The 26,247-nt window shown below is 43.4% G+C and overlaps 1 protein-coding gene across 1 annotated transcript; it reads right to left on the bottom strand.

Annotated features, from left to right (window-relative positions):
• Positions 1–134: 134 nt before the first annotated feature.
• Positions 135–26,247, bottom strand: LOC124042651 (sodium-dependent neutral amino acid transporter B(0)AT1-like). The gene is made up of 13 exons (XM_046360728.1): positions 25,644–26,247; positions 22,164–22,304; positions 21,823–21,960; positions 21,450–21,631; positions 20,889–20,999; positions 12,665–12,777; positions 12,353–12,481; positions 12,023–12,179; positions 11,791–11,859; positions 8,454–8,589; positions 8,161–8,320; positions 6,016–6,178; positions 135–668 (listed from the first exon to the last, which is right to left on the bottom strand). The coding sequence occupies exons 1-13, from the start codon at positions 25,792–25,794 to the stop codon at positions 465–467; spliced, it is 1,854 nt and encodes a 617-aa protein (XP_046216684.1). The 5' UTR covers positions 25,795–26,247; the 3' UTR covers positions 135–464.

Raw genomic sequence — 26,247 nt, 5'->3', positions numbered from 1 at the left:
GGAGCTCACTGTATGTTTCTCAAGAGTCTTTGTCGATTTTTAACAACACAAACTGATGCTGGCACTAACACCGCTCAACGAGCTGTTTATGGCCATAAGAAAACAAGAAAAAGCACATCCAAAAGTGGCGCTTCTCGTAGTCGAAGGTTTTTAATGAAGGCAAACTGTCATCCCTTTTATCACATTTTTACCAGCATGTCACCTGTGCACTGAGAAGCGAACAACATTCTTGGTCACTTTTTACTCCAACCACAAACGCATTTACAAGGCTCTCTCTCTCTCTCTCTCCCTTTAACAAATATAACCATAATTATATCCTCCTGATTTCCTGTTTACAATAAAAGCTCAAACAGGAAGTGCAGTGTCTTCCAGGGTCTAGCTCTCTCTACAACGTAGTCTTCGTTGGCCTCCTGATTCCTGTCTACAATAAAAGCTCAAACAGGAAGTGCAGTGTCTTCTAGGGTCTAGCTCTCTACAACGTAGCCTTCGTTGGCATAAGGATTCGGATCGTTGTGGAGACGGTCTTCAGAGTGTCTTCCTGACATGCAGCAGATGAGTCTGTAGATGGCCACCAGAGGGATGGAGATAACTGGTACTGAAGACAGCAGGACACAGATGGCAAACACCCAGTCTGGATACGGCAGAACCTCTGTGTCGGGGAAGTTCACCTGCACAGACAGAATTAGAATAAAGAAAATGTTATTGTCTTCTCACAGGGCAAATCGCAAATGACACCTATTCCCTGTAGACTGTAGTGCACTGCTTATTAGGTGAGTACTATGTAGTCATCTGACGGTGGCTGTCTCTCAAATGACACCTATTCCCTGTAGACTGTAGTGCACTGCTTATTAGGTGAGTACTATGTAGTCATCTGACGGTGGCTGTCTCTCAAATGACACCTATTCCCTGTAGACTGTAGTGCACTGCTTATTAGGTGAGTACTATGTAGTCATCTGACGGTGGCTGTCTCTCAACTGAAACCCTAGTCCCGTTTATCATGCACTTCTATTGTATATATTAAGGTTGTCGCTCTCACTGCTGGTGATTCTCTGATCCACCTCTACGCAGACGACACCATTCTGTATACTTCTGACCATCCTACCAATCCTTGACTTCGGCGATGTAATTTACAAAATAGCCTCCAACACTCTACTCAGCAAACTGGATGTAGTCTATCACAGTGACATCCATTTTGTCACCAAAGCCCCATATACTACCCACCATTGCTACCTGTACACTCTCGTTGGCTGGCCCTCGCTTCATACTCCTCACCAAACCGGGGCGGCAGCGTAGCCTAGTGGTTAGAGCGTTGGACTAGTAACCGGAAGGTTGCGAGTTCAAACCCCCGAGCTGACAAGGTACATATCTGTCGTTCTGCCCCTGAACAGGCAGTTAACCCACTGTTCCCAGGCCGTCATTGAAAATAATATGTTCTTAACTGACTTGCCTGGTTAAATAAAGGTAAAATAAAATAAATAAAATAAAAAACCCACTGGCTCCAGGTCATCTATAAGTATTTGCTAGGTAAAGCCCCGCCTTATCTCAGCTCACTGGTCACCATAGCAACACCCACCCATAGCATGCATTCCAGCAGGCATATTTCACCGGTCATCCCCAAAGCCAACTCCTCCTTTGGCCGCCTTTCCTTTCAGTTCTCTGCTCCCAATGACGGGAACAAATTGCAAAAATCACTGAAGCTGGAGTCTTATATCTCCCTCACAAACTTTAAGCACCAGCTGCCAGAGCAGTTTACCGATCATTGCACCTGTACACAGCCCATCTGTAAGTAGCCCACCCAACTACCTCATCCCCATAGTTAGTTATTTTTGCTCTTTTGCACCCCAGTATCTCTACTTGCACATCTATCACTCCAGTGTTAATTGTATTTATTTTGCCACTTTGTCCTATTTATTGCCTTTACCTCCCTAATCTTACTCCATTTGCCAGTTTGTCCTATTTATTGCCTTTACCTCCCTAATCTTACTCCATTTGCCAGTTTGTCCTATTTATTGCCTTTACCTCCCTAATCTTACTTAATTTGCCAGTTTGTCCTATTTATTGCCTTTACCTCCCTAATCTTACTCCATTTGCCCATACTGTATTCAGGTGTTTCTATTGTGTTATTGACGTGTAAACTCTGTGTTGTTGTTTATCCCACGTGTAAACTCTGTGCTTTTGTTTACCCCACGTTTAACTCTGTGTTGTTGTTTATGCCACGTGTAAACTCTGTGCTTTTGTTTATCCCACGTTTAACTCTGTGTTGTTGTTTACCCCACGTGTAAACTCTGTGCTTTTGTTTATCCCACGTTTAACTCTGTGTTGTTGTTTACCCCACGTGTAAACTCTGTGCTTTTGTTTATCCCACGTTTAACTCTGTGTTGTTGTTTATCCCACGTGTAAACTCTGTGTTGTTGTTTACCCCACGTGTAAACTCTGTGCTTTTGTTTATCCCACGTTTAACTCTGTGTTGTTGTTTACCCCACGTGTAAACTCTGTGCTTTTGTTTATCCCACATTTAACTCTGTGTTGTTGTTTACCCCACGTGTAAACTCTGTGCTTTTGTTTATCCCACATTTAACTCTGTGTTGTTGTTTACCCCACGTGTAAACTCTGTGCTTTTGTTTATCCCACGTTTAACTCTGTGTTGTTGTTTATCCCACGTTTAACTCTGTGTTGTTGTTTATCCCACATGTAAACTCTGTGCTTTTGTTTATCCCACGTTTAACTCTGTGTTGTTGTTTATCCCACGTGTAAACTCTGTGCTTTTGTTTATCCCACGTTTAACTCTGTGCTTTTGTTTATCCCACGTGTAAACTCTGTGTTGTTGTTTATCCCATGTTTAACTCTGTGTTGTTGTTTATCCCACGTTTAACTCTGTGTTGTTGTTTACCCCACGTGTAAACTCTGTGTTGTTGTTTACCCCACGTGTAAACTCTGTGTTGTTGTTTATCCCACGTTTAACTCTGTGTTGTTGTTTACCCCACGTGTAAACTCTGTGTTGTTGTTTACCCCACGTTTAACTCTGTGTTGTTGTTTACCCCACGTTTAACTCTGTGTTGTTGTTTACCCCACGTTTAACTCTGTGTTGTTGTTTACCCCACGTGTAAACTCTGTGTTGTTGTTTACCCCACGTGTAAACTCTGTGTTGTTGTTTATCCCACGTGTAAACTCTGTGTTGTTGTTTATCCCACGTGTAAACTCTGTGTTGTTGTTTACCTCACGTGTAAACTCTGTGTTGTTGTTTACCCCACGTTTAACTCTGTGTTGTTGTTTACCCCACGTTTAACTCTGTGTTGTTGTTTACCCCACGTGTAAACTCTGTGTTGTTGTTTACCCCACGTTTAACTGTGCTTTTGCTTCACTACTTTGCTTTATCTTGTCCAGGTTGTAAATGAGAACTTGTTCTCACCTGGCCTACCTGGTGGAAAATAATAATAATACTATTAAACCTCTTAAATGACACCTACAGCCTAGCTGATCTGGGCAGAGAAATGCTTCACACTACATACAGAATGTTACTGAAAAATATATAATATATAATATAATATATATAATAATATATATAATATATTATATAATATATATAATATAATGATATATATAATATATAATATAATAATATATATATAATAATATAATATATATAATATATATATAATACAGTTCAATATTTTTCAGGAACATTCTATCTGTGTGCCTCCCCCCCCAACCCCTCTTTTACGCTGCTGCTACTCTCTGTTTATCTTATATGCATAGTCACCTTAACTATACATTCATGTACATACTACCTCAATTGGGCCGACCAACCAGTGCTCCCGCACATTGGCTAACCGGGCTATCTGCATTGTGTCCCACCACCCACCAACCCCTCTTTTACGCTACTGCTACTCTCTATATATGCATAGTCACTTTAACGATACCTACATGTACATACTACCCCAATAAGCCTGACTAACAGGTGTCTGTATATCTGTTTTTCAAATGTCTTCTTACTGTTGTTTTATTTCTTTACTTACCTACACACACACACACACACACACACACACACACACACACACACACACACACACACACACACACACACACACACACACACACACACACACACACACACACACACACACACACACACACACACACACACACACACACACACACACACACCTTTTTTTGGCAGCATTGGTTAGAGCCTGTAAGTAAGCATTTCACTGTAACACCTGTTGTATTCGGCGCACGTGACAAATACACTTTGATTTGATCTACCATGGCTTTTTAAATGTTTGATTCCAAACCTCTCCTCGAGGACTGCCAGCCATTCAATGTATTATATTATATTATATTATTATAGATCTACTTCAACTTGTCAACCGTAGGCGGCGCGCTTCCAATAGACTAAGCTTTCCCTAAAGTGAATTTCAATTCAACTTGTCAGAATTATAGAATTACTCCCGTCTATATAAATATAATAATTTAAAACCATTACAGCGGAGATTTAAGCCACAGAGGGTCATTATTCTACAATGTAGAAAATATATATATTTTTAAACGTAGTGGTTTGTCAAGTTTGGACACCTACTCTTTCCAGGGGTTCCAGATTTAAGCCACAGAGGGTCATTATTCTACAATGTAGAAAATATATATATTTTTAAACGTAGTGGTTTGTCAAGTTTGGACACCTACTCTTTCCAGGGGTTCCAGATTTAAGCCACAGAGGGTCATTATTCTACAATGTAGAAAATATATATATTTTTAAACGTAGTGGTTTGTCAAGTTTGGACACCTACTCTTTCCAGGGGTTCCAGATTTAAGCCACAGAGGGTCATTATTCTACAATGTAGAAAATATATATATTTTTAAACGTAGTGGTTTGTCAAGTTTGGACACCTACTCTTTCCAGGGGTTCCAGATTTAAGCCACAGAGGGTCATTATTCTACAATGTAGAAAATATATATATTTTTAAACGTAGTGGTTTGTCAAGTTTGGACACCTACTCTTTCCAGGGGTTCCAGATTTAAGCCACAGAGGGTCATTATTCTACAATGTAGAAAATATATATATTTTTAAACGTAGTGGTTTGTCAAGTTTGGACACCTACTCTTTCCAGGGGTTCCAGATTTAAGCCACAGAGGGTCATTATTCTACAATGTAGAAAATATATATATTTTTAAACGTAGTGGTTTGTCAAGTTTGGACACCTACTCTTTCCAGGGGTTCCAGATTTAAGCCACAGAGGGTCATTATTCTACAATGTAGAAAATATATATATTTTTAAACGTAGTGGTTTGTCAAGTTTGGACACCTACTCTTTCCAGGGGTTCCAGATTTAAGCCACAGAGGGTCATTATTCTACAATGTAGAAAATATATATATTTTTAAACGTAGTGTTTTGTCAAGTTTGGGCACCTACTCTTTCCAGGGGTTTTCTTTTATTTATTTTACGTTGTAGAAAATGCCAAGAGTGTCCAAAGCGATCATCAAGGCAAAGGGTGGAAGAATCTCCATATATATTGTACACTTTTTTTTGGTTACTATATGATTCCATATGTGTTATTTCATAGTTTTGATGTCTTCACTATTATTCTACAATGTAGAAAATAGTACAAATAAAGATAAATACCAATAAAAACCATTGAATGAGTAGGTGTGTCCAAACCTTTGACTGGTACTGTGTATGTGTGTGTCAGAATTACTTTCCCAGTGTTCCTCAAATGTAGTGTATGAAATAACATTTTGTAGCTACAAGTCTCTACTTTTATCTAATGTAAAAAAAAAAATAGAATAAAAAACACAATTTCAAACGTTTCTACATCAGACTGAATCTAAGGGGAGAGTTATGTATGTCTGTATAAAGGGATTGGAAATGATGCAGCAAATTACATTGATTGTTGCTTCAATCTAGAATGTGAAAGCTGATCTGAATTTAGGCTGTTCTGAGGGCAAAATGGGAGGTGCAATTCTGTGGGGGTCCCCGAGGAGAGGTTTGAAAAGGCTGCGTTAGCAGTGGTGGCTCTTACGTAGTCAGGATTCCATGCTGCGTAGGTGGGATGTGTCTGGGCCTGGACGGCAACGTACGCCACCAACACCACGATCAGCATCAGGGGGCTGATGACCAACCAGCAAACCTTCCAGAAGATGTTGGGTCTATGTCCTGTCATGAACTCCAAGTCATCACTGAACCTACGGAGACAGGAAGAGGCTTTAAATCAAATCCAATTATATTTGTCACATGCACCCAATACAACGGGTGTAGACCTTAGAGTGAAATGCTTACTTACAAGCCTATTAACTAACAATATTAAGAAAAATAAGTGTTACGTAAAAAATATAACTAAAGAACAGCAGGAAAATAACAAGGAAGGCGGAGATCCGGTACAGAGTCAAGGGGCACCGGTTAGTTGAGGTAATATGTAAATGTAGTTTGAATTAAAGTGACTATGCATAGATAAGAAACCGAGTAGCAGCAGTGTAAAAGAGGCGGTGGGGGGGGGGGGGGGGGGTAACGATGTAAATACTCTGGGTAGCCATTTGATTAGCTGTTCAGGAGTCTTATGGCTTGGTGGTAGAAGCTGTTAAGCCTTTTGGACCTAGCCATGGGGATCCGGTACCGTGCGGTAGCAGAGAGATCAGTCTATGAATAGGTTGGTTGGAGTCTTTGACAATTTTTAGGGCCTTCCTCTGACACCGCCTGGTATAGAGGTCCTGGATGGCAGGAAGCTTGGCCAAAATGATGGACTGGGCCGTACATACCACCCTCTATAGGGCCTTCCTCTGACACCGCCTGGTATAGAGGTCCTAGATGGCAGGAAGCTTGACCCCAGTGATGTACTGGGCCGTACATACCACCCTCTATAGGGCCTTCCTCTGACACCGCCTGGTATAGAGGTCCTAGATGGTCGGAAGCTTGACCCCAGTGATGTACTGGGCTGTTTGCACTACCCACTGTAGTGCCTGGCGGTCAGGGGTCGAGCTGTTGCCATACCAGGCAGTGATGCAACCAGTGAGGATGCTCTCGATGGTGCAGCTGTAGAACTTTTTGAGGACCCATGCCAGATCTTTTCAGTCTCCTGAGGGGGAATAGGTTGTCTTGCCCTCTTCACGACTGTCTTGGTGTGTTTGGACCATGAAAGTCTGTTGATGATGTGGACACCGAGGAACTTGAAGCTCTCAACCTGCTCCACTACAGCCCCATCTCAGACCCCCCCAAGCCACTACAACCCCGTCTGAGCCCCCGTCTGAGCCACTACAACCCCATCTGAGCCACCCCCCAAGCCACTACAACCCCGTCTGAGGCCCCCCCCAAGCCACTACAACCCCGACTGAGCCCATTCCCAAGCCACTACAACCCCGTCTGAGCCCCCCTTTCAAGCCACTACAACCCCATCTGAACCCCCCTCTCAAGCCACTACAACCCCATCTGAGCCACCCCCAAGCCACAACAACCCCGTCTGAGCCCCCCAAGCCACTACAACCCCGTCTGAGCCTCCCGTCTGAGCCACTACAACCCCGTCTGAGCCACCCCCCCCCCCCTTCAGGCCACTACAACCCTGTCGTAGCCTGGGCTCAGACAGAAGAAAGGAGAAAGAGATGGAACAGGAACAGATGAAAGCAGAACTAATGCCTCAGAACTGCAGATGACTCAGGTTTAGGGTTGCAAAATTCCAGTAACTTTCGCTAAAATCCCAGGGTGTCCAGAAACCTCCATTGTAAGATTCCCTGATTCAGTAAGCAAGAAATCCAGAATCCTCCAAACAGGATTTTTATTTTTTAACATCTTGGAATTTGGGTAAAGTTACTGGAATTGTGCAACTCTACGCAGGTTCTATAACATTTAGACGATCCAGGATTAAAACCTAATCGGTCACAAGTGTATGATGTCGGGAATCGTAAATTTGCACGAGTTGTGGAAAATGCTAAACTTAAAGATTAGGTGAACAAGGGTTGCAACAGACCAACAACAGACATATGGGGAGACAGACATGTTCCTCTGAGAGGTTCCTAGCAATCTGACACATTCTAAAAGACAAGACACTGAGGCACAGACGTCAATTCAACATCTATACCACATTGGTTCAAAGTCATTCAACCAGTGTGTGTGCCCAGTGGGAAGACGCTCATTACAGTTCACACCAGGACAACTATAGTATTATGAGGCTCTTTACCGTCCTATTCCGTAGATGTATGCCACAGCGATGATCTCAAAGAAGGCGATGATGAGAAAAGGAACGGAGCCCACGTAACTGTTAAAGATCTCCAACCAGTAGTTCCCTGAACCCATAGTGAATATCAGAGCCATCAGGAACAATAGCAGGCAGATTATTGCTGGAGGGAAAGAAAGTGGAGCGAGAAAACAAGAAGACTGCGTTAGGACCGTTCCCGAAAATAACAGTTTTTCGTCACACATTGGCAATATTGAAAGATACGAAAATCTGATCATTTCCTTTTTGGCTTTTACCTGTGAAAAGCTCATTGGGCATCCACTTGGGCACCAGTTTGAGGTCATGAAGGGGCGTGAGGATGCCCTCCAGATTACCAAACATGGAGGACAGACCCAGGCTGAACAGCATGATGAAGAAGAGCACAGCCCACACCTGGTCAAACAAACAGGAATCACATCAACAACAGCCCACACCCCTGGTCAATCAGACAGGAATCACATCAACAACAGCCCACACCCCTGGTCAATCAGACAGGAATCACATCAACAACAGCCCACACCCCTGGTCAATCAGACAGGAATCACATCAACAACAGCCCACACCCCTGGTCAATCAGACAGGAATCACATCAACAACAGCCCACACCCCTGGTCAATCAGACAGGAATCACATCAACAACAGCCCACACCCCTGGTCAATCAGACAGGAATCACATCAACAACAGCCCACACCCCTGGTCAATCAGACAGGAATCACATCAACAACAGCCCACACCCCTGGTCAATCAGACAGGAATCACATCAACAACAGCCCACACTCCTGGTCAATCAGACAGGAATCACATCAACAACAGCCCACACCCCTGGTCAATCAGACAGGAATCACAACAACACAGTCCACACCTGGTCAATCAGACAGGATTCACAACAACATAGCCCACACCAGAAGGATATCCTACGAGGCAGGTTTGAGGATTTTGCGAGGTAACTTTGGTCAACTCTGAGGTCAACTCAGAATAACCGATCATACGAAAGTGGCTCACCTTTAAGCCAGGTAAATGTCTATGGCAATGAACTAACTTACTCTGGGTCAGACTAAATCACGGCTAACTCTACTGACCCTGAATGAAACAACTGAGCCGTGAGTTGAGGACCAATGAAATCAGATTCTCTCCCTCTTGCAAGTATTGCGTCATCCCCTTCATTTGAGGATAACAACTGAATTAAATATTTTATTAATCAAATGTTTTTTATGTTAAACGTTAAAAAAAATATAGCACATTAAACATTTAGTAATGACAATGTATTTTAAACTTCATGCAATGCAGCTACTCGCCCAAGCCTCCCAGCGTCTCCTTTACCCACATCCAGATAGCAGATGTTCTGAAAGAGCTGCAAAACCTGGACCCGTACAAATCGGCTGGGCTTGACAATCTGGACCCTCTATTTCTGAAACTATCCGCCGCCATTGTCGCGACCCCTATTACCAGCCTGTTCAACCTCTCTTTCGTATCGTCTGAGATCACCAAGGATTGGAAAGCTGCCGCAGTCATCCCCCTCTTCAAAGGGGGAGACACCCTAGACCCCAGCTGTTACAGACCTATATCCATCCTGCCCTGCCTATCTAAGGTCTTCGAAACCCAAGTCAACAAACAGATCACTGACTATCTCGAATCCCACCGTACCTTCTCCGCTGTGCAATCTGGTTTCCGAGCCGGTCACGGGTGCACCTCAGCCACGCTCAAGGTACTAAACGATATCATAACCGCCATCGATAAAAGACAGTACTGTGCAGCCGTCTTCATCGACTTGGCCAAGGCTTTCGATTCTGTCAATCACCATATTCTTATCTGCAAACTCAGTAGCCTCGGTTTTTCTAATAACTGCCTTGCTGGTTCACCAACTACTTTGCAGACAGAGTTCAGTGTGTCAAATCGGAGGGCAGTCTCTATGGGGGTGCCACAGGGTTCAATTCTCGGGCCGACTCTTTTCTCTGTATATATCATTGATGTTGCTCTTGCTGCGGGCGATTCCCTGATCGACTTCTACGCAGACGACACCATTCTGTATACTTCTGGCCCTTCCTTGGACACTGTGCTATCTAACCTCCAAACGAGCTTCAATGCCGTACAACACTCCTTCCGTGGCATCCAACTGCCGTTCGCTGCCTGCACCCGCACGCCTGACCAGCATCACCACCCTGTATGGTTCCGACCTAGAATATGTGGGTATCTATAAGTACCTAGGTGTCTGGCTAGACTGTAAACCGGCCTTCCAGACTCATATCAAACATCTCCAATCTAAAATCAAATCTAGAGTTGGCTTTCTATTTCGCAACAAAGCCTCCTTTACTCTCGCCTCCAAACTTACCCTAGTAAAACTGACTATCCTACCGATCCTCGACTTCGGCGATGTCATCTACAAAATAGCTTCCAATACTCTACTCAGCAAACTGAATGCAGTTTATCACTGTGGCCTCCGTTTTGTTACTAAAGCACCTTATACCACCCACCACTGCGACCTATATGCTCTAGTCAGCTGGCCCTCGCTACATATTCGTCGCCAGACCCACTGGCTCCAGGTCATCTACAAGTCAACAACACACCTGGTAAATCTGACAGGAATCACATCAACAACACAGCCCTTGGTAAAATCAGACAGGAATCACATCAACAACACAGCCCTTGGTAAAATCAGACAGGAATCACATCAACAACACAGCCCTTGGTAAAATCAGACAGGAATCACATCAACAACACAGCCCTTGGTAAAATCAGACAGGAATCACATCAACAACACAGCCCTTGGTAAAATCAGACAGGAATCACATCAACAACACAGCCCTTGGTAAAATCAGACAGGAATCACATCAACAACACAGCCCTTGGTAAAATTAGACAGGAATCACATCAACAACACAGCCCTTGGTAAAATCAGACAGGAATCACATCAACAACACAGCCCCTGGTAAAATCAGACAGGAATCACATCAACAACACAGCCCCTGGTAAAATCAGACAGGAATCACATCAACAACACAGCCCTTGGTAAAATCAGACAGGAATCACATCAACAACACAGCCCCTGGTAAAATCAGACAGGAATCACATCAACAACACAGCCCTTGGTAAAATCAGACAGGAATCACATCAACAACACAGCCCCTGGTAAAATCAGACAGGAATCACATCAACAACACAGCCCTTGGTAAAATCAGACAGGAATCACATCAACAACACAGCCCTTGGTAAAATCAGACAGGAATCACATCAACAACACAGCCCCTGGTAAAATCAGACAGGAATCACATCAACAACACAGCCCTTGGTAAAATCAGACAGGAATCACATCAACAACACAGCCCTTGGTAAAATCAGACAGGAATCACATCAACAACACAGCCCTTGGTAAAATCAGACAGGAATCACATCAACAACACAGCCCCTGGTAAAATCAGACAGGAATCACATCAACAACACAGCCCTTGGTAAAATCAGACAGGAATCACATCAACAACAAAAAAGTTAAAAGTTAACAATAAAGTTATACACTTTATTTAAAAAAAATACATATTTAAAAAATATATATATAAATTATTATAAAAATAATAATAAAACAGAGGGTCAGGCCATACCTGAGAGCCAGGCATCGATATCACCGCTTCTGTGAACACGATGAAAGCTAACCCAGTACCAGACGCACTCTGTAGGGAGGATGCAGAGAGATGGAAACAAGACGACCAATTAGCTTATTTTATGCAGCGATGGTAGGTTGAATAACAAGAAAACTTGGCTCAACCCACATTTGTCCTGAGGTCATTTTTTGTTGTTGTTGCCCTGAGGTAGTTCAACTCCTGAGTATAGTACCTGATCCAAGAAGGTTTGCAGGTCGCATGTCTTCAGGTTGAGATCGGATACTCTAGATGGATGTGTCCCATTTAAAGAGTCCAACCACTGCTCGTAGTTTTCAACCGTTATGTTCATGTCGCTAATGTCAAACTCATTGGTCAGTGCTAAGATGTTACTGTAAGTTACAAGAGAAACATATTGGTCATTTGCTTTGGTTGAGTTTGCATCTGTTTTTCCAGAGGATATCAAACACACAAGGTAGAATATAAAGGTTTAACAACTTGACTGCAAACTAATTTCATGATTTAGCAAATGTTGCCAAATAAACGTCCATGTTATCACACCTACCCATTCAGACAGGTGACATAGTTGGTGTGGGCCTTGAATCCCAGGATGGCAAAGATGGGGATGGAGGCATATATAGATGTAGCACTGTTTATAACCCCCACTAAAACAGCATCCTTTTCACAGTTATTCCTGACCAAACACACAGACAACAAAAAAAACAAAGTGAATGCAAATTATTGGTCAATGGTGAAACAGCGAGGGAGGCTTGTCAAGGGAGGTGAACGATATGGCAAATTAAAAGCCTTGGGGGACGACTGACATGCTGGACCATAAAGGTTGATGTTACTAATAAGGATTGACCACTGAACTCACTTCTGGCTGTTGTAACTGGAGAATGAGATGAGTCCACCAAAGGCCACTGACAGAGAGAAGAAGATCTGAGTGGCAGCATCCAGCCATACCTGGGGGTTCTTCAGGATCTCCCACTGATGAGACACACAGGCAGAAACACATATTGTAGGTTGTCATGTTACTCTCCCTCTGTCTCTCTCACACACAGGTCTCTTTGTCTCTCGGTCTCTCTCACACACAGGTCTCTTTGTCTCTCTGTCTCTCTCTCGGTCTCTTTGTCTCTCGGTCTCTCTCACACACAGGTCTCTTTGTCTCTCGGTCTCTCTCACACACAGGTCTCTTTGTCTCTCTGTCTCTCTCTCGGTCTCTCTCTCGGTCTCTTTGTCTCTCTGTCTCTCTCTCAGTCTCTTTTCTCTCGGTCTCTCTCACACACAAGTCTCCTTTTCTCTCGGTCTCTCTCACACACAGGTCTCTTTGTCTCTCTGTCTCTCTCACATACAGGTCTCTTTGTCTCTCGGTCTCTCTCACACGCATGTCTCTTTTTCTCTCGGTCTCTTTGTCTCTCGGTCTCTCTCACACGCATGTCTCTTTTTCTCTCGGTCTCCTTTTCTCTCGGTCTCTCTCACACGCATGTATCTTTTTCTCTCGGTCTCCTTTTCTCTCGGTCTCTTTTTCTCTCGGTCTCCTTTTCTCTCGGTCTCTCTCACACGCATGTCTCTTTTTCTCTCGGTCTCCTTTTCTCTCGGTCTCTCTCACACACAGGTCTCTTTTTCTCTCGGTCTCCTTTTCTCTCGGTCTCTCACACACACAGGTCTCTTTGTCTCTCGGTCTCTCTCACATACAGGTCTCTTTGTCTCTCGGTCTCTCTCACACGCATGTCTCTTTTTCTCTCGGTCTCTTTGTCTCTCGGTCTCTCTCACACGCATGTATCTTTTTCTCTCGGTCTCCTTTTCTCTCGGTCTCCTTTTCTCTCGGTCTCTCTCACACGCATGTCTCTTTTTCTCTCGGTCTCCTTTTCTCTCGGTCTCTCTCACACACAGGTCTCCTTTTCTCTCGGTCTCCTTTTCTCTCGGTCTCTCTCACACGCATGTCTCTTTTTCTCTCGGTCTCCTTTTCTCTCGGTCTCTCTCACACACAGGTCTCTTTTTCTCTCGGTCTCCTTTTCTCTCGGTCTCTCTCACATACAGGTCTCTTTGTCTCTCGGTCTCTCTCACACGCATGTCTCTTTTTCTCTCGGTCTCCTTTTCTCTCGGTCTCTCTCACACACAGGTCTCTTTTTCTCTCGGTCTCCTTTTCTCTCGGTCTCTCACACACACAGGTCTCTTTGTCTCTCGGTCTCTCTCACATACAGGTCTCTTTGTCTCTCGGTCTCTCTCACACGCATGTCTCTTTTTCTCTCGGTCTCTTTGTCTCTCGGTCTCTCTCACACGCATGTATCTTTTTCTCTCGGTCTCCTTTTCTCTCGGTCTCTCTCACACACAGGTCTCCTTTTCTCTCGGTCTCCTTTTCTCTCGGTCTCTTTTTCTCTCGGTCTCCTTTTCTCTCGGTCTCTCTCACACGCATGTCTCTTTTTCTCTCGGTCTCCTTTTCTCTCGGTCTCTCTCACACACAGGTCTCTTTTTCTCTCGGTCTCCTTTTCTCTCGGTCTCTCACACACACAGGTCTCTTTTTCTCTCGGTCTCCTTTTCTCTCGGTCTCTCTCACATACAGGTCTCCTTTTCTCTCGGTCTCTCTCACATACAGGTCTCTTTTTCTCTCAATCTCTTTTTCTCTTGGTCTCTCTCACATACAGGTCTCTTTTTCTCTCAATCTCTTTTTCTCTCGATCTCTTTTTCTCTCGGTCTCTCTCACACACAAACGGAAGCCCCTTTATCACCCTTTTTTTAACACTGATCGTAACTTGTTTTTGTACATAATATTTCCACCAGCATTTCCTGACCAGAAATAGCTTTTGGACATCAGAAGAGGAATACGAAAACTTGATTTGGACGAAGAGTTCAATGGCTCAGACACAAGAGGCATGTGGCAGGGTCTACAGTCAATTTGATTTGATTTGATTTGATTTGATTTGATTAGAGTTCTACTTCAACGAGTCTGCTCGTTCCGGACCTTAACCCTCGGGACTCGAAGAGGAAGAGACGGTGCAAGACAGGCAAATGAAATAAACCGCCTCTACCATCCGTTCTATTGGTGAACGTACTAATCACTGGAGAATAAACTGGATGGAGACTATTCTATCAACAGGACCTGAAGAACTGTGATATCCTATGTTTTTCAGAGTTGTGGCTGAACAAGGACATCAAATCAGATTTTATTGGTCACATGTTTAGCAGATGTTAGTGCAGGTGTAGCGAAAAACTTGGATAATATACAGTGCATTCAGACTCCTTAACTTTTCCACATTTTGTTACCTTATTCTTATTCTAAAATGGATTTAAAAATAATCTCATCAATCTGTGGTGGTGGCAGCATCATGCTGTGGGAATGTTTTTCAGCAGCAGGGACTGGGAGACTAGACAGGATCAAGGGAAAGAGGAGCGGAGCAAACTACAGAGAGATCCTTGATAAAGCAGACAGGATCTCAGGACCTCAGGACTGGGGTGTAGGTTCACCATCCAACAGGACAATGACCCTAAGCACAGCCAAGACAATGCAGGAGTGGCTTCAGGACAAGCGGCTGAATGTCCTTGAGTGGCCCAGCCAGAGCTTGGACTTGAACCCGATCGAACATCTCTGGAGTTTTCTTTATTTGTACTATTTTCCTCATCGTACAATTATAGTAAAGACATCAAAGATAGGAAATAACATATTTGGAATCATGTAGTAACCAAAAAAGTGTTAATTCTTCAAAGTAACCACCCTTTGCCTTAATGACAGCTTTGCGAACTCTTGGCATTCTCTCAACCAGCTGCAATAAATTTCAATTAACAGGTGTGCCTTCTTAAAAGTTAATTTGTGGAATTTCTTTCCTTAATACGTTTGAGCCAATCAGTTGTGTTGTGACAAGTTAGGGTTGGTATACAGAAAATAGCCCTATTTGGTAAAAGACCAAGTCCATATTATGGCAAGGACAGCTCAAATAAGCAAAGAGAAATGACAGTCCTTCATTACTTTAAGACATGAAGGTCAGTCAATACGGAATATTTCAAGTACTTTTAAAGTTTCTTCAAGGGCAATTACAAAAACAATTCAGCGCTATGATGAAACTGGCTCTCATGAGGACCGCCACAGGAAAGGAAGTCCGAGAGTTACCTCTGCTGCAGAGGATAAGTTCATTAGAGTTACCAGCCTCAGAAATTGCAGCCCAAATAAATGCTTCACAGAGTTCAAGTAACAGACACATCTCAACATCAACTGTTCAGAGGAGACTACGTGAATCAGTCCTTCATGGTCTGAATTGCTGCGAAGAAACCACTACTAATAAGAAGAGACTTGCTTGGGCCAAGAAACATGAGTAAAGGAAATTAGATTGGTGGAAATCTGTCCTTTGGTCTGATGAGTCCAAATGTTAGATTTTTATATCCAATCGCCGTGTCTTTGTGAGACGCAGAGTAGGTGAACGGATGATATCTGCATGTGAGGTTCCCACCGTGAAGCATGGAGGAGGAGGTGTGATGTCTTTGTGAGACGCAGAGTAGGTGAAAGGATGATATCTGCATGTGAGGTTCCCACCGTGAAACATGGAGGAGGAGGTGTGATGGTGTGGGGGTGCTTTGCTGATGACACGGTCTGTGATTTATTTAGAGTTAAAGGCACACTTAACCAGCATGGCTACCACAGCATTCTGCAGCGATACGCCATCCCATCTGGTTTGCTGAGTGGGACTATCATTTGTTTTTCAACAGGGCAATGAACCAACATACCTCCAGGCTGTGTAAAGGATATTTGACCAAGAAGGAGAGGGATGGAGTGCTGCATCAGATGACCTGGCCTCCACAATAACCCGACCTCAACCCAACTGAGATGGATTGGGATGAGTTGGACCTCAGAGTGAATAAAAAGCAGCCTACAAGTTTGTTTAATACTTTTGATGTCTTCACTATTATTCTACAAAAACCCTTGAATGAGTAGGTGTGTCCAAACTGTTGACTGGTACTATAGCTGTGCAGCGATGCTCCCCATCCAACCGGACAAAGCTAGAGAGGATCTGCAGAGAAGAGAGAAGAATGGGAGAAAGTCCCCAAATACAGGTGTGCCAAGCTTGTCGTGTCGTACCCAAGAAGAATCGATGCTGTAATCGCTACCAAAGGTGTGTCAACAAAGTACTGACCAGGGTCTTGAGGGAAGCTCACCTGCTCGTCATCCTCACCAGAGTCTTTACCTGACTGCAGTACGCCATCGTAACCGACTTCAGTGGGCAAATGTTCACCTTCGATGGCCACTGGTATGCTGGAGAAGTGTGCTAAACTGTACCGGGCTGATGGCAGTGTGTGCGAGTGGTTTGCTAATGTCAATGTTGTGGACACAGAGCACCCCATGGTGGGGGTTGGGTTATGGTATGGGCTGGCAGGCAGGCAGGCAGAAGTGAAACACAATTGCATTTTATCAATGGGAACTTGAACGCACAGAGATACCATGATGAGATCCTGAGGCCCATTGTTGTGCCATTCATTCACCGTCATCACCTCATGTTTCAGCATGATAATGCACTGCCCCATGTCACAAGGATCTGCACACAATTTTCAGCTTTACAATTCCTGGAAGCTGAAAATGTCCCAGTTCTTCAATCGCCCACATACTCACCAGACATGTCACCCATTGAGCATGTTTGGGATGCCCCGGATTGATGTGTATGTCAGCGTGTTCCAGTTCAATATAGAGCAACTTCGCACAGCCCTTGAAGAGAAGTGGGACAACATTCCACAGGCCACAATCAACAGCCTGATCAACTCTAAACGAAGGCCTCGTGCTGCATGAGATAAATGGTGGTCACAACATCCACGCCGCCTACTTTTTTTTTTTTAAGGTATCTGTAGCCAACAGATGCATATCTGTATTCTCAGTCTTGTGAAACCCACAGATTAGGACCTAATGAATTTATTTCAATTGACTGATTTCCTGAAATGAACTGTTCCATTGCCTTTATATATCTGTTCAGTGTCCAGTCGTGGCCAGAAGTTTGGAAAATGACACAAATATTAATTTCCAAAGTTTGCTGCTTCAATGTCTTTAGATATTTTTGTCAGATGTTACTATGGAATACTGAAGTATAATTACAAGCATTTCATAAGTGTCAAAAGGCTTTTATTGACAATTACATAAACTTGATGCAAAGACTCAATATTTGCAGTGTTGACCCTTCTTTTTCAAGACGTCTGCGATCCGCCCTGGCATGCTGTCAATTAACTTCTGGGCCACATCCTGACTGATGGCGGCCCATTCTAGCATAATAAATGCTTGGAGATTGTCAGAATTTGTGGGGTTTTGTTTGTCCACCCACTTCTTGAGGATTGACCACAAGTTATCAATGGGATTAAGGTCTGGGGAGTTTCCTGGCCATGGACCCAAAATATCAATGTTTGTCCCCCGAGCCACTTAGTTATCACTTTTGCCTTATTGCAAGGTGCTCCAAGATGCTGGAAAAGCCATTGTTCATCACCAAACTGATCCTGGATGGTTGGGAGAAGTTGCTCTCTGAGGAGGTGTTGGTACCATTCTTTATTCATGGCTGTGTTCTTAGGCAAAAGTGTGAGTGCGCCCACACCCCTGGCTGAGAAGCAACCCCACACATGAATGGTCTCAGGATGATTTACTGTTGACATGACACATGACTGATGGTAGCGTTCACCTTGTCTTCTCCGGACAAGCTTTTTTTCCGGATGACCCAAACAATCGGAAAGGGCTTTCATCAGAGAAAATGACTTTACCCCAGTCCTCAGCAGTCCAATCTCTGTACCTTTTGCAGAATATCAGTCTGTCCCTGATGTTTTTACTGGAGAGAAGTGGCTTCTTTGCTGCCCATCTTGACACCAGGCCATCCTCCTTGAACCGCTCTCCTTGAAGTTCTTGATGATCCGATAAATGGTTGATTTATGTGCAATCTTACTGGCAGCAATATCCTTGCCTGTGAAGCCCTTTTTGTGCAAAGCAATGATGACGGCACGTGTTTCGTTGTAGGTAACCATGGTTGACAGAGGAAGAACAATGATTCCAAGCACCACCCTCCTTTCGAAGCTTCCAGTCTGTTATTTGAACTCAATCAGCATGACAGAGTGATCTCCAGCTACTCACACCTGTGTTAACGAGAGAATCACTGGCATGATGTCAGCTGGTCCTTTTGTGGCAGGGCTGAAATGCAGTGGAAATGGGTTTTTTTTGGTGGGGGGGTAATTAAATTAATTTGCAGGGCAAAGAGGGACTTTGCAATTAATTGCAATTCATCTGATAACTCTTCATAACATTCTGGATTTTATGCAAATTTCCATCATACAAACTGAGGCAGCAGACTTTGTGAAAATTAATATTTGTGTCATTCTCAGAACTTTTGGCCACGACTGCAGTCATACTGTATAGTGTAATTAACTCGTACATATCGACTCAGTACTCGCGCCTCGTGTTTATAGCCAAGTAATTGTTAATCAACAGTATTTATTCCTTGTGTTGTAGTCTTTCTATGATTTCTCTCTACATTGTTGGGAAGAGCCTGTAAGTAAGCATTTTAATGTTAGTCTACACCTGTTGTGTACAAAAGCATGTGACAAAATAAATAACATTTGAGTTTGACCACTTGCCTATATGTTTGATAGTAATCGCTCAAGTCTGCAAGTGTTTTTGGGCAAAATGTGAATTGAAACGCTGCACACTCAACGTCCCAACTGCAATTTGTCAATATTCCGAAATGTCTCCTTGACATGTCCTGTATCATGACTAGATATGAAATATAGGCCCTCGGGCAGACACAGATAGATAGAAAGTGAAGCATTTATAAAAGCAAAATGACATCTCTACTCCTGCACAAAATATTTGCAAGTGTTTCGCTGATTTCATCAGCTGATTTAGCTTATTGTAGCCTTATAAGCTCAGTGGCTGTAGCCTGCCTGCTAGCTAGCTAGCTTCACTAACACACAAAACGATGTAAAGTTAGCTAAGGATGTTTGGCACTGATGAACAGCATGTGGCTTGTCACTTATCTACGATAGTATGACAGCTTGATGATGAAGCAGTCATTCCGTACTTCAGCATGTTTGCCGAGCACACAATCGCTACATTGTAACGTTGGGTCAGCTAAGGGCACAGCAGAGTAGACTCTGTATTGTACTGATGTTGGGTCAGCTAAGGGCACAGCAGAGTAGACTCTGTATTGTACTGATGTTGGGTCAGCTAAGGGCACAGCAGAGTAGACTCTGTATTGTACTGATGTTGGGTCAGCTAAGGGCACAGCAGAGTAGACTCTGTATTGTACTGATGTTGGGTCAGCTAAGGGCACAGCAGAGTAGACTCTGTATTGTACTGATGTTGGGTCAGCTAAGGGCACAGCAGAGTAGACTCTGTATTGTACTGATGTTGGGTCAGCTAAGGGCACAGCAGAGTAGACTGTGTATTGTACTGATGTTGGGTCAGCTAAGGGCACAGCAGAGTAGACTCTGTATTGTACTGATGTTGGGTCAGCTAAGGGCACAGCAGAGTAGACTGTGTATTGTACTGATGTTGGGTCAGCTAAGGGCACAGCAGAGTAGACTCTGTATTGTACTGACTCGGGGCAGAAGAGGCCATTTGCTGCTTCATTAATGTTCATGTGATAAAATAATAAAATAATGTTACTACAGTAGCTAGCTAGCTAATAGAAGGAACATCGTCATTTAGTGTTCCACTAGCTGGTAAGCTTCTCTTTTGTTTCATATAAAGTGGCAGGCTCAGGCTTAGCAAGCTAATGGACACGTTTTTTTGTGTACATGATCAAACTTAAAAAATACACTGAACTCCAATCGCGTGGCTAAGACCTCCTATGCAAATGAAAAAGGACGCGGTGGAGAAACTAGCGTTTGAGATTGACCAAGTGATCAGACAGACAGACAGACAGACAGACAGACAGACAGACAGACAGACAGACAGACAGACAGACAGACAGACAGACAGACAGACAGACAGACAGACAGACAGACAGACAGACAGACAGACAGACAGACAGACAGACAGACAGACAGACAGACAGACAGACAGACAGACAGACAGACAGACAGACAGACAGACAGACAGACAGACAGACAGACAGACAGACAGACAGACAGACATACAGAGGTCTTACGTCAGGTGTGAACAGGTAGATCAGACCTTCAGATGATCCAGGAAGGGTCAGGGCTCTCACCAGAAAGATGGTTAGAACCAGGTAGGGGAACGTTGCTGTGACGTACACAGCCTGTGATAAGACAGGTGATGAAAAGGTATATATTTTTTTTTTAAGCCGCTTGCACACTGCCACAACAAACTAAAACAAAGATCAACATTCTAAAGTAGACAGATGTTGGCTACTTTTAGAATATTGTGTTGTAGAACAGCTGATAGGGCTAAAAGATGTCAGAGAAATATCAGCAATCTAGGGCTACCTAACTGTAGTAAAATAGCTAGCTAGCTAGCTGTCTGCTTGGCTAAACACAGGTCGTCAGCACACTGTTCTCTGGCTAAACAGATCAATCTCGTCTCAAGTCTATAGCTTAAGACTTAAATCTTGGTAACTCCAGCAGCCGATATGAGACATTCTAAAACTAGAGGTTTCAGATTGAGCAAACTTTGTTCTAAAATTGCATGAAATCATCTTGGCTGTAATTGTTCCGAGCTTTAAAAATGCAACACACTGTCTGCATCTCACCTTGCCGATGGTCTCGATCCCCCTGATAAAACAGATGTAAACGATAGACCAGGCGGTAGCTAAGCTGACCACCATCCACCACTGTAGAGAGCCACTGGTCTCCATGTTAGGAGTGATGTTCAGGGTCTGACGGTACCAGAAGTAGTTGACCGGCGTGCTTTCTACACACTCCTCCACGTACCCTGGTTCAAATGATCATTGACCTTGGTCAAATTACATAATGTTGCTATTCATTCTTCAACTATGGTCCAACCTACAAACTGTGGTTCCTGACAAATGAACAAATAGCTAGAATGAACTAACAATAATAATGAATTGGATTTACAGTATATAGCCATTTTCTATCAACTGTTGTACTCAAAGCGCTTCATACCTGTGTTGTTGTGGTTGAGGGGACATTGGCTCCAGGGCAGGGGTTCCTGGAAGCAGTTGAAGAGGTACCAGAGGACCCAGGCCATGATATTGTTGTAGAACAGACTCACACAGAAGGACACCACCATTGAGGCTACACCTGATGGACATGGGATAGTAGATCAGAAACACCAAACAGCAGCTAGTAGAGGATGTTTCCTGTCTGGGTGTTAGTTTTGGCCACCCACCTACTCCTGAGAAGAAGAAAAAACCTGCACTTTTAATTGATTGACTCCAATGAAATAATTGATTTAACCAACGTTTCAACAGCTAAGCTGTCTTCATCAGGGTTTCATCACCTACCTACTCCTCCCAGGTAGGGTGATATGGAGTTCCAGACTCCGATGCTGCCCATGCGGAGCCTCTGTCCTATAGCCAGCTCCAAGTAGAGCAGAGGCAGACCCTGAAACACCAGGGCGATCAGGTAGGGGATCAGAAACGCACCTGGGGAAGGAGATGTTCAATAGATGTTCAACTAACTGTCAACAATCTAATTATCCATTAACCCTACATTTAAACCCTGGAACCTTATAGGCTAGTTACTTATTTTACTCATGAACACCCTACAAATTCCCATTATATGTACACATTTCTTTCTTTTGTGATATACTGGTCTCCATATAGTTTTACATTGTAATGGATTTGGGTCGGGTTCGAATAAGTTAATAAAGATTAGCCCCTTTTTTCAATTTTCCCAAACTTAACTGCCTGTAACTCAGGCCCTGAAGCAAGGGCATGCATATTCTTTGTACCATTTGAAAGAAACACTTTGAATTTTATGGAAATGTGAAAGGAATGTTGTAGAATATAACACATTAGATCTGGTAAAAGACAATACAATGAAAAAAGCAACCGTTCTTTAGTATTTTTTTTGTACTATCATCTTTGAAATGCGAGAGAAAGGCCATAATGTATTATTCCAGCCCAGGTGCAATTCAGGTTTTTGGCCACTTGATGGCAGCAGTGTATGTGCAAAGTTTTAGACTGATCCAAAGAATCATTGCATTTATTTTCAAAATGTTGTATCAAGACAACCCAAATGTGCCTAATTTGTTTATTAATAACTTTTCATGTTCAAAATTTTGCACTCTCCTCAAACAATAGCATGGTATTATTTCACTGTAATAGCTACTGTTAATTGAACAGTGCGGTTAGATTAACAAGAATTTAAGATTTCTGCCAATGTCAGATATATATGTCCTGGGAAATGTTCTTGTTATTTACAACCTCATGCTAATCGCATTGGCCATTTTAGAGTCAGATCCTCCTCAGTCTGTTTCCTAAAAAAGTATATTCATCTATGCATAGTCACTTTACCCCTACATACATGTACAAATTAGCTCAACTAATCTGTACCCCTCCACATTGACTCGGTACCGGTACCTCCTGTATATAGACTCATTACTAATCTGTACCCCTGCACATTGACTCGGTACCGTAATACCCTGTATATAGCCTCCACATTGACTCTGTACTGGTACCCCCTGTATATAGCCTCCACATTGACTCTGTACCGTAACACCCTGTATATAACCTCCACATTGACTCTGTACTGGTACCTCTTGTATATAGCCTCCACATTGACTCTGTACTGGTACCCCCTGTATATAGCCTCCACATTGACTCTGTACCGGTGCCCCCTGTATATAGCCTCCACATTGACTCTGTACTGGTACCCCCTGTATATAGCCTCCACATTGACTCTGTACTGGTACCTCCTGTATATAGACTCATTACTAACCAGTGCCCCCTGCACATTGACTCGGTACCGGTACCTCCTGTATATAGACTCATTACTAATCTGTACCCCCTGCACATTGACTCGGTACCGGTACCTCCTGTATATAGACTCATTACTAATCTGTACCCCTGCACATTGACTCGGTACCGGTACCTCCTGTATATAGACTCATTACTAATCTGTACCCATGCACATTGACTCGGTACCGGTACCTCCTGTATATAGACTCATTACTAATCTGTACCCATGCACATTGACTCGGTACCGGTACCTGGGGTTCGATCCCAGCCTGTGTCACAACCGGCCGTGACCGGGAGCCCCATAGGACGGCGCACAATTGGCCTAGCGCTGTACGGGGTAGGGCAGGGTTTGGCCGGTGGGACTTTCCTTGGCTCATCGTGGTCTAGTGACTCCTTGTGACCAGGCCGGGCGCCTGCAAGCTGACCCCGATCATCAGTCGAACGGTGTTTCCTCTGACACGTTGGTGTGGCTGACATCCGGGTCCAGCAGGCGGTGTGATAAGAAGCAGGTGGCCAGGCGGGTTTCAGAGGACCCATGACTCAACCTTCGTCCCAATTAATAAAATAGCTACCGGACAATTTACATTGACCCCCCCCCCCCATACATTTCAAACAACTTCCCTATTCCAACTTTGGGTATTTTTACATGTAAATAATCGATAAAATTTAAGACGGAATAAACTGTGTTCAATAGCGGATAAAAACAAAGTGGAGCGAGCTTTCGGGTCACACACCCCAACCACAACAGTACACTACACTCGACCCTCGTTCTGAACTGCCCTACTTCTTCATTTCTCAAAGGAAAAACATCAACCAATTTCTAAAGACTGTTGACATCCAGTGGAAGTGATAGGAACTGCAAGCAAGTGCCTTAGAAATCTCGATCCCCAAAGAAAAGTCATTAAAAAGAGAGTGACCTCAAACATTTTGTTTTCCTGGATGGTTTGTCCTCTGGGTTTTGCCTGCCAATTTTTTTAAACAGTTTTAGAAACTTTTGAGTGTTTTCTATCCAACTCTACCATTATATGCATATCGCATCTTGGCCTGAGTAGCAGGCAGTTTACTTTGGGCACACTTTTCATCCAGACGTGAAATTAGTGCATCCTAGCCTTAAGAATTTATTAACGGCTTTTCTTAGGGATAGCCCCCTTTTTTTTCTAATTTCGCCTAAAATGACATACCCAAATTTAACTGCCTGACCTCAAGGATATGCTTATTCTTGGTACCATTTGAAAAGAAACACTTTTAAGTTTGTGGAAAGGTAGGAGAATATAACACAATAGATATGGTAGAAGAAAAAAATATATATATATTTTTTTGTATATTCTTTCTACCACCATCTTTGAAATGCAACAAAAGTCCCACACATCAGGGTCCCAGTTCTAGCCATCACTCTGGTTGTAATTCCGATGGTGTCCACAAGAGGGCAACAGTGCATGTGCAAAGTTTCAGACTGATAACTTGAAGTATGAGCAAGCTACATGACATTTAGTGTGAAGTCACCCAGCCACATTTGGGCAAATCGTGAAGGACACAGAGCCTATGAGATTAGAAGCCTGATGTTGTAGGAGAGCCTATGAGAATAGAAGCCTGGTGTTGTATGGATGGCATATTATAGATAACACTTCTAAGCCACAATCGTGCAGTTTCTGTTCATTACATATTCAGATATAGAAACCGAGTAGATAATGTTTAACCTCTGTCAGTTCCTCTGGATCCTCAAACATGATCTAGTTGGTCTGCACAGTACATATTGATGCAACATGGACAGAAATCACAAGATTGAGGCTTGAAGGTTTTTTATCTAAGAGATGAAGATGTTAGGAGTTATCTCTGATACCATAATAAAATAATCTTCAAATACACCATAGAAAAAACATGCATGGAGTTAACATTTACATTTACATTTAAGTCATTTAGCAGACGCTCTTATCCAGAGCGACTTACAAGCTGTTAAATTGAGAGGAAGTGAACAAAGTTGTAGGGGAAAAAAAAATAAAAGCTGTGTAAAAGCATCTATACCCCCTCCGTAAATCTGGCAGAGGTAGGGGAAGCGCCACACGTTGCCCACTCCAACAGCGAAGCCAATGCAGGTCAGCAGGTACTCTGCCTTGTTGTTCCACTTGGGTCTCTCCTCTCCCTCCTTGCTGTTCTCCATACCTTCCTCTGGCATGCTCAGATCTCAACGTTAGTTTTAGCTCAGTAGTAGATCACCCTTTGGTTTCCAGTTTAGTCCAGTGTGTTTTAGCCCAAGGTTCTAGCACTCTGAACCAACACTTATTCTGTAGAGGGAACACAGATATTCTGTTGTCCACTTGAATTCACTGGTTGCGTGTTTGTATCTTTACTACAGTGTCTGATCTGAAGCACATGGTTAATGTGTGAGGGCGCTCTACGAGTCTCCTGTGTTTTTCCCGTGTCCACTGTAGTTTTCCAGTAGAGTGGTGTTCAGTCAGTGCAGCCGATGTGAAATGGGCCACCGAGTTAGCAGTGGGAAGGTTACATCCTCACCCGTTCTAAGACCCAGAAGCAGTTGTTTCCCTTTGCTTTTGTGGAGTGACGTAAAGACGTTTCGTGGTCGTTGTCGATGTCGATGTGTTCAGAGGGTCCCTGGTTGAGCCCAGCT

This window comes from Oncorhynchus gorbuscha, linkage group LG09, assembly GCF_021184085.1.
Source record: "Oncorhynchus gorbuscha isolate QuinsamMale2020 ecotype Even-year linkage group LG09, OgorEven_v1.0, whole genome shotgun sequence".
Classification (NCBI taxonomy): Eukaryota; Metazoa; Chordata; class Actinopteri; order Salmoniformes; family Salmonidae; genus Oncorhynchus; species Oncorhynchus gorbuscha.
This window is presented reverse-complemented; position numbering and strand designations above follow the sequence as displayed.

Bases quoted from the DNA above. Each gene is read 5' to 3' on its own strand.
- LOC124042651 (XM_046360728.1), bottom strand. From the start codon at position 25,794: ATGCCAGAGGAAGGTATGGAGAACAGCAAGGAGGGAGAGGAGAGACCC. The intron at 21,632-21,822 runs GTATGAAGCGCT...CATTTGAACCAG, and splicing joins CCTCAACCACAACAACACAG to GGTACGTGGAGGAGTGTGTA. The intron at 669-6,015 runs GTAAGAGCCACC...CTGTCTGTGCAG, and splicing joins CAGCATGGAATCCTGACTAC to GTGAACTTCCCCGACACAGA.